Source organism: Cucurbita moschata, unplaced genomic scaffold, assembly GCF_002738365.1.
Source record: "Cucurbita moschata cultivar Rifu unplaced genomic scaffold, Cmos_1.0 Cmo_Scf00058, whole genome shotgun sequence".
Taxonomy (NCBI): Eukaryota; Viridiplantae; Streptophyta; class Magnoliopsida; order Cucurbitales; family Cucurbitaceae; genus Cucurbita; species Cucurbita moschata.
Genome location: NW_019268574.1, coordinates 46383 through 55222, shown reverse-complemented (window position 1 = coordinate 55222; position 8840 = coordinate 46383). Strand labels below are relative to the sequence as shown.

At 41.3% G+C, this 8840-nt stretch overlaps 1 protein-coding gene across 1 annotated transcript; it reads right to left on the bottom strand.

Moving 5' to 3' along the window:
• Positions 1-1264: 1264 nt before the first annotated feature.
• LOC111436659 lies at positions 1265-5797 on the bottom strand. Its single transcript, XM_023074378.1, has 4 exons — positions 5621-5797; positions 4950-5506; positions 2685-2852; positions 1265-1496 (listed from the first exon to the last, which is right to left on the bottom strand). The coding sequence occupies exons 1-4, from the start codon at positions 5795-5797 to the stop codon at positions 1265-1267; spliced, it is 1134 nt and encodes a 377-aa protein (XP_022930146.1).
• Between the last annotated feature and the right edge of the window lie 3043 nt (positions 5798-8840).

The window sequence follows — 8840 nt, the reverse complement described above, 5'->3', positions numbered from 1 at the left end:
AAAAAAAAAAAAAAAAAAAAAAAAAAAAAAAAAAAAAAAAAAAAAAAAAAAAAAAAAAAAAAACGTAACAAACGAGTAAACAAATAAAAAAAACTAAATCAAATCAAAACTAAATCTAACTCCTAACTATAAGGAGATTTAATCAGATACAACAATCTAAACAAATACGTGATCTTTAATACTCCTCCTTGTTTAGATGTTGTGAACTCCAAGATTTTTCCTGAACACCCATCTTACTCCAATTATCTTTCTGTTTAGAGATCGATCAACCAACTCCCTGGTTTTGTTTTTCTCGATCACCGAAGGCTCCTCCTCTGATAGGTGCATCATCAACCAAAACATCTTGTTGTTCATCTTCAGAATCTTTTAGTCGTTCATCTTCAGACTCTTCTAACATGCTATCAAAGATTAAATTGTTTGGTGCATTAGAAATTTGATTCACCTTCGTTAGTTCTTCCCAATTCCATTGCTCATTTCTAGCAAAATGAACATCTTGGCTCACAATAACATGACTACTGTGTGGTTAAAAAACTCTATAACCTTTGGATATAGTGCTATACCCAACAAAGATGCCGGCTTCTGCCTTTTTATCAAGCTTATCACACTTGACCTGTGGAATGTAAGTGAAGCAAAGACACCCAAATACAGTAAGGAACTTTAAAAAAGGTTTGTAACCATACCAGACTTCAAATGGTGTCAGGTCCTTCACATCTTTTGTTGAAATTCGATTTTGCAAGCACACAACAGTATTTGCTGCTTCTCCCCAAAAATGTTTTGGAAGATTCTTCTCATGAAGCATGTATCTCATCATCTCCATTATGAATCTATTCCTTGACACCATTCTGTTGAGGAGTGTATGGTATTATCAATTGATGTTCAATTCCTGTCTCTTCACAAAACCTGTTAAAAGTTTCTGAAGTGTACTCCTTGCAATTATCTGATCTTACCATCTGAATCCAGCATGCACTTTCATTCTCAACTCTGGATTTGAATTTCCAAAAACACCTGCAACTTCTGACTTTTGCATTAGCAAGAAGATCCAACACATTCTTGTTAGATCATCAATAAAAACAATGTAATAAAGATTACCATTTAATGATGATGTTCGCTGAGGACCACAAAGATCAGTATGAACCAGTTGCAGCTTTTTCGAGGCTCTCCATGCCTTTTTAGGAAAGTGTGGCCTATGTTGCTTCCCAAAATTACAAGCATGGCAAGGAGGCATGTCATCATCAATGTCAGTGACTCATTCTACAAGCTTCTTTTACTGCATCTGAAGCAAACATCGATATTGAAAGTGCCCAAGTCTTTTGTGCCAAATCTCAGTGGCACTAGCTATGGATATAAAGGTCATCTGCTCTTTCTCCATCAGATTTAGAGCAAAGCTTTTTCCTTTCATTTTGACATTGAATAAGTCTTTGCCACTACCATCTTTGATCAAACACTGCTTCTTCTCAAACAACACTTTATAGTCTTTATCAAGTAACTGACAAACACTTCAGAGATTTTGAACAATTTTAGGTACAAATAAGATATCTAGAATAAATTTTGTACTTTCATAACTTGTTATAGCTACTATGCCTTTTCCTTCGACTTTCAAGTGTTCACCGTTGCCAATCCTCACTCTCTTGACTTCAGTGTCTCTTAATTCCTCAAAAAACCCCTTGTCATATGTCATATGATTTGTGCACCCACTGTCAATCAACGATCTCTCGCTTGATTCTTTTCCTGAAAAACAAGTGACCACAAACAATTGATCTTCTTCTTCTTGATCAATTACCTGTGCATCTACTACTTTCACCTATCCTTTGACTTTGCAGATCACAGCTTCATGTCCAAGTTGATTGAATTTGGAGCATTTGGCGTCACGTCTTCTCCAACACTTGTATGGTGGATGACCTTGTTAGATAAAACCTTTGTTTTTTCTTTATTTAGATTCACACGTTTACATTTAATTTCCCTTTGACCATTTGACAAACACGTCGAATGGATTAGCGAATTCTTAGACGTCAATTTTCTAGGAAGTGGCACAGATTCAGTTGGCCACTCTCCACCCATTTTTAGGATAGGTTGTATTTAAATAGGAAATCTGTTTACAAGATTTCACAACCGGATTTTGAAGAGCAGTCAAACTTTCAGTCCTTCTCTCTCTCTTATTTTACGCATTTTATCTTTCCTCCAACAACCTCCTGTCGACAATATCCTCTCGGTGATTTCCCTGGCCGATTATCGATATACAACAAGTGGTATCAGAGCCTCGTTGAAGCGATCGGTAGTATACCATCACAGAAGAGCCAACCTATCAACAATCAAGTTGAATAGCTCAAGTGGTCAGAGTGTCGACCTAACAACACACAGGTCTCAGGTTCGAGTAGAAGAAAATGCAAAGGGCGAAAATAAGCACATCGTGGGGTCCATCCCGAGCAAACTCGCTCACTCCTCCACGCCGTCGTCAAGTGCCGACATCTCCATCACCACCACGAAGAGGCCGACGTCGTGATGACCGGGCGTCGAGGTGTTGTTGAGCGAGTGATCAGGGAGACAACGACCGCCGTCGTTCAGTACCCGATGTTGACAAGGTCCAACTACAACGAGTGGAGTGGGCCTTGTTGATGCGCGTCAACCTACAGGCGCATGGGTTATGGCACGCTGTCGAGCCAGAGGAAGGAGAAACAATCGAGTACCGGGAGGATCGGCTGGCGTTCGCCGCCATATTACGATCTGTGCCCCCAGAGATGTTGGCATCTCTCTCCACCAAGCACACCCCAGATCGTGAAGAAGATGCTGCATCACCACACTCGGTGGCAGCATCAACGAGACAGAAATCGTGAAGAAGATGCTGCAGGTCGTCCCTGATCACCTCGAGCAAGTTGCAATTTCAATCGAGACAATGCTTGACGTGAATGACCTAACGGTGGAAGAGGTGATGACCGGAAGACTGCGTAACGTCGAGCAGCGGAAGAAAAATACCATTTCAGCTGTCGACAAGGAGGGTCGTCTACTCCTCACTGAGGAGGAATGGCTTGCACGCCTAAAGCTCCGTGATGACACCGGCGAGAGCAATGGGCCCTCCAGCCGCAAAGGCGGTAAGAAGCCGTGGAAATCTCGATGGCGCATGCACAGGAAAGAGGCGGATCAAAAGAAGGAGGAGTCGACTGATGACGGGCCAATCCAGTGCTCGTACTGTGGGAAGAGAGGTCACCTGAGCAAGAATTGCTGGAGCAAGCTCAGGAACAAGGAGACGGCCGAAAAGGCCCATGTGGCTCAATCCGAGGAGGATGAGCCGGCCCTTTTCATGGTGACTGCATCAGTCCTACTTGACCTCGAACCCGAGGAAGAGCTCCCCAAATCCACAGAGGTAATCGACGACGGCATAACTGCTCCGGTGAACGTCGAACCCGAGGAAGAACTCCCCAAATCCACAGAGGTAATCGACGACGGCATAACTGCTCCGGTGAACGTCGAACCCGAGGAAGAACTCCCCAAATCCACAGAGGTAATCGACGACGGCATAACTGCTCCGGTGAACGTCGAACCCGAGGAAGAACTCCCCAAATCCACAGAGGTAATCGACGACGGCATAACTGCTCCGGTGAATGTCGAACCCGAGGAAGAACTCCAACTGTGCATAACAAATGCACCTGGGGAGCCAATTCGACTAAAGGAGGAGCGAGTGCTCGCTCAAATCGGTGAAAGAGGCGAGCAGCAAGAGCACCGGCGATGGGTCCTCGACACGGGGGCATCAAACCATATGACCGGGGCCAAGTCTGCGTTCTCCGAGCTTGACTCGGGGATTCGCGGGACGGTGAAATTCGGCGATGGCTCCGTCGTCGAGATCGAAGGGCACGACACCATCCTATTCGTCGGCAAGGGAGGCAATCATCACAAGCTGACCGGCGTCTACTTCATCCCGAGACTCAAAGCTTGACTCGGGGATTCGCGGGACGGTGAAATTCGGCGATGGCTCCGTCGTCGAGATCGAAGGGCACGACACCATCCTATTCGTCGGCAAGGGAGGCAATCATCACAAGCTGACCGGCGTCTACTTCATCCCGAGACTCAAGGCTAATATTCTGAGCCTGGGTCAACTCGATAAGGCCGGCTGCCACATTTCTATCAAACGCGGGCTACTTAGGATCCGCGATGATCGACGACGGTTGCTCACGCAAGTTCGGTGCACGACAAATTGCCTTTACATCCTAAAGCTAGAGATAGAGCAACTAGTCAACTTCTCGGCCAGGCACCGAAAGATGGAAGACCTATTAGGAAGAGGTGAACCACCTGGACTGGCGGCGCGCCAACTCGAAGAAGAGGCGGCCGAACAAGACGTGGAGTCTGGAGGACATGCCGCCAGGGACATCGAGCAACCGGTCAACCTCTCGGCCAGGTACCGGAAGATGGAAGACCTATTAGGGAGAGGTGAACCACTTGGACTGGCGGCGCGCCAACTCGAAGAAGAGGCGGCCGAACAAGACGTGGAGTCTGGAGGACATGCCGCCAGGGACACCGAGCCATAGGGCTCAAAACGGAGTTCAAACGAAACGAAATAAGGCAGATATAACACAGGTTTTAGGAGGAGATTGTTAGATAAAACCTTTGTTTTTTCTTTATTCGAATGGATTAGCGAATTCTTAGACGTCAATTTTCTAGGAAGTGGCACAGATTCAGTTGGCCACTCTCGAATGGATTAGCGAATTCTTAGACGTCAATTTTCTAGGAAGTGGCACAGATTCAGTTGGCCACTCTCCACCCATTTTTAGGATAGGTTGTATTTAATTTTCTAGGAAGTGGCACAGATTCAGTTGGCCACTCTCCACCCATTTTTAGGATAGGTTGTATTTAAATAGGAAATCTGTTTACAAGATTTCACAACCGGATTTTGAAGAGCAGTCAAACTTTCAATCCTTCTCTCTCTCTTATTTTACGCATTTTATCTTCCCTCCAACAACCTCCTGTCAACAATATCCTCTCGGTGATTTCCCTGGCCGATTATCGATATACAACAGACCTTTCTTCTCACAATGGTGGATAGGAGTTTTTTGAAACCTCCTCCTTTTGTCTTCTGATAATTGGTAGATGAATCTCCATTCGTCGATTGGTTTTTGAAAAATTTCTTGTTTTTATACCTACTATTGTCTTGATGCTTAGCAGGTAAGGCACCTTCAATCACCCCTTCTTGCCTCATAGACCTCCTTTGCTCTTGTGCTTGTAAAGCATTCAAGAGCTCTGTAAGAGAAATCTTTGACAAGTCTTTGGTGTTCTCTAGAGTAGTAATGGTGGCTTCAAACTTCTTTGGAACAGTGACTAGCACCTTTTCAACGATCCCGGAATCATTTAACACAGAACCAAGCAATCTCACCTTGTTGGCAATGTTGAGAAGTCTGTCAGAGTACTCTTTCACCGACTCCGACTCCTTCATCTTCTGCAACTCGAAATCCCTAATCAAATTCAGGACTTTCATTCCACGAATCCTCTCATCTCCCTCATATTCATCCTTGAGATAATCCTAGATTTCCTTTGCTGTTTTGAGGGACATTATCCGCATGAAGATCATTTGAGATACGGCTGCATATAGGCAAGCTTTTGCCTTTGATTTTCTTGTCTTCTTTTCCTTATGTACTTTGATTTGTGCTATACTAGGATTTTCTAGAAGCGGAGGGACCTCGTAATCCTCTTCTATCTCTTCCCAAAGATCCAAAGCCTCTAAATAAATCTCCATACAAACGACCCACATTTGGTAATTGTCTCCGTCGAAGAATGGTTGTGCAACAACTGAAAAATTGGATTCTCCTCCCATTTTGATCTCACAGATCCCTTCATAAGAGGGCTCTAATACCAATTGTTAGTTAAAGAGGGAGTGCTTGAATAGTAGATGAGAAGATTGTATTATGAAGAGCAAGAATGCTCTATATATACACAGAGAATACAAGAAGATATTTAAAAAATCTACCTTAAAAATGGGTAGAAAAACGGGTAACAAACCAGTAAATAAATAAAAAAACTAAACCAAATTTAAACTAAATCAAATTAAAATTAAATTAAATCAAAACTAAATCTAAATCAAATCAAAATTAAATCAAATCAACTCCTAACTACATCTAGATTTAATAAAATACAACAATCTAAACAAATACATGATCTTTAACAGAAAGAAACTCACAACTTCACAAGATCAAAAAACGAAACCCATAGCCTAAACCACCATACCCAACGTTGAAATGCTTAGTTGACGCCATGAAAAGGATCACCGATGACTGCACATCAACCTAGAGTGAGTTTTGTGCCCTTTTCCTAAGCTTTTGTAGATTTGTTGTCGTTGGTAAACGATGTCGAAGTTTGGGTTTCCTAAGCTTTTGTAGATTTGTTGTTTTAAGCACGTTTAAGCCATGAGACTTCGAGAAAGTGAAGAGAGTAGGCAAGCCAAGAGGTAAAGGAAGAAAAAGGAAAGAAAACGGCGTCGAAAACGTCGCTGGAAGAAAGAGAAGGTTCACCGAAAAAATGCATGGCCATTTGCGCGAAGAAGAAAGGATTCGACAGATTCGAGTCAGACCAAATCCGCGACCCACTACCCACGATCCACATACTTGACCCGCGCCCACCTCTACAAACTTTAACCAGCAACAGTCAAAAAATTTGAGACCCAAAACAACTCACGACCCATTCTATGATCTTAGCTCAATAGCCCACACACCCGCGACCCAACATGCAACTGAGACCCACCTGTAGTCGACACGACCTGCTAGCTGACCTGCTACCTGAAACTTAACTCACACCTCGACTCGAAGCCGCTGCACTATCATGGCTCACTCTGGTTCTGCCATGTGTCAACCTGTGATGAAAATAACCCCTCGGCTCGGTTTGGGTTCTTGCGGCTCGCTCGGCTCGAATTTCCAATTTTAGCCTAGTTTCTACTGTTTCAACCCTTTCGAACCTATTTTTGGCCACGATTAAGGTAATTGATGTCGTTTTAGAGTCGTATTTCACATTAATAGTTGGACTATAAATTAAATTGTGAAATAATAACGAAAGGTGACGAACGGTTTGATAGGAAACGAACCCCAACAATAATTGAAGCAGCTCTTGATGAACGGGAGCTAACGTTAATAATTAGGGAGAACTCCGGTTAAGGCCAACCACGTAAGTGGCCTTACTATAGAATAGGCTAGAAATTGTATGAGCTATAATATATGATTGTTCGCTTCAGATAGCTAGCTTGACAAGAGAGGGTCCAAGGGATGTGCGAGCCACTTGGTGATTCACACTTGCACGTGTGGATCATGTGTAGGGAAGTACTACACATCTATAGTACTTATGAGGTCACCCCTAGTATGAGATAGAGATAGGTCCCTAGAGCATGATTTCATGTGTTTGCATTTAACTTGACCCCTATAGTGGGGTCACTTACCGAGTATTCTTTGAAATACTCAGGCCGTGTGCCACATCATTTTTCAAGTAAAGGCAATGCACCCATGCATTAATGACAACGACATCACAAGTAGAGACCATGACACGTGCATAGGGTAGATGCATATTTAAATTCCTAGTCTTATATTAGAATATGTTGTGTTGCATTTCATTGTTTCAATTATTTTGTATTTTTTTTTATTTTGAAAGTCAGTATTTTGTATGAAATATGTAAAACCAGGGCAATGGCAATGTTTTCAAGAGAAGAAGATATTTTAAATATTTTTAACATTTATTGTATTGATGATATTTCTTTTTTAAGAGTTATATTCTGCATATTAGCTGATCATGAGACATGAGTAGCGACCGTGAGTAAATAGAAATTCAGGGTCATTACATATAAAATTCCCTCTAGTGTTCAATTTGTTGAGCTTTCATATTGACCTAATCATAAAATAGCATACCCATATTTTCTCTATAATTCTTTTTCTCAACAAAGAAAAATGAAAATTTCAGCTTCACAAATTTTCTCTATAATTCTTTGTAAGGTTTCAATTTTGTAGTCAGACAATTTTGTGCACTCGCAGCTTAGTCATGTCGTCCATAATCATCAACCTCGTTCTTTCTCCTTCTTTATAGTTACCGACAACTAACATATTTGTAACTGTTTTAAGTCAAAGTATTCATCTGATGTCACTGAACTATGGTGGCGATGGTCAAACAAACTAAGATTCCAGCTGCCGTATTTAAGAATTTAAAGTTATGACATGAATTTCTTTATATGAAAGATGTCAAATTCTTTTAATTTAACAATATGTTTGGTGATGGATTCAAGGTGTTTTTGTGAATTTTTAGTTGATGAATGAGTAAGGTTGTGTCAGAATTGAGTGCAACTTATTTCTAGTTTAAATTAGTGATAGAATATATGATATTCGTAATCCTTTCATATTTAAAAAATATATTAGTTAAGAAATATATCTTAGATATTCCTAATCATTAGATTTGATTAGTAGTATATTTTATTTTATTCTCAAGATTTAGTTAGTTTATATTTTTCCTTATTTGTAGGTATTAGTTGGTATCTTGTATCTATTTAAACGTTGTGAATATTAATGAAAAAAAACCTTCAATCCCAATTCTATTTCTCATTCTTAAATCTTTATTCTTCCGTTGCGTAATAATATTTTCATATCTATTCACACTTTTGAGTGGTAGATATTGTGTCAGTTGGTATCAGATCCAAGTCGGTACGGTTTGATATTATTACTCAACGAGATGAATGGTGGAAGTGCTTCTATGGGCATAGCTATGGAAAAGCTTATTGGCAATAACTATAATTATTGGAAGTTATGCATGGAAGCTTATCTACAAGGGCAAGATTTGTGGGATTTAATTGAAGGTGATGACACAGAAATTCCAGCAGATACTCCACAGAA

Coding starts and splice junctions, on each gene's coding strand:
- LOC111436659 (XM_023074378.1), bottom strand. CDS start 5,797: ATGGGAGGAGAATCCAATTTTTCAGTTGTTGCACAACCATTCTTCGAC. Junction 2,853..4,949: donor GAGGATATTGTTGACAGGAG/GTTGTTGGAGGG, acceptor CGAGGTGATCAG/GGACGACCTGCAGCATCTTC. Junction 1,497..2,684: donor AACGCCAGCCGATCCTCCCG/GTACTCGATTGT, acceptor AAATCTCTGAAG/TGTTTGTCAGTTACTTGATA.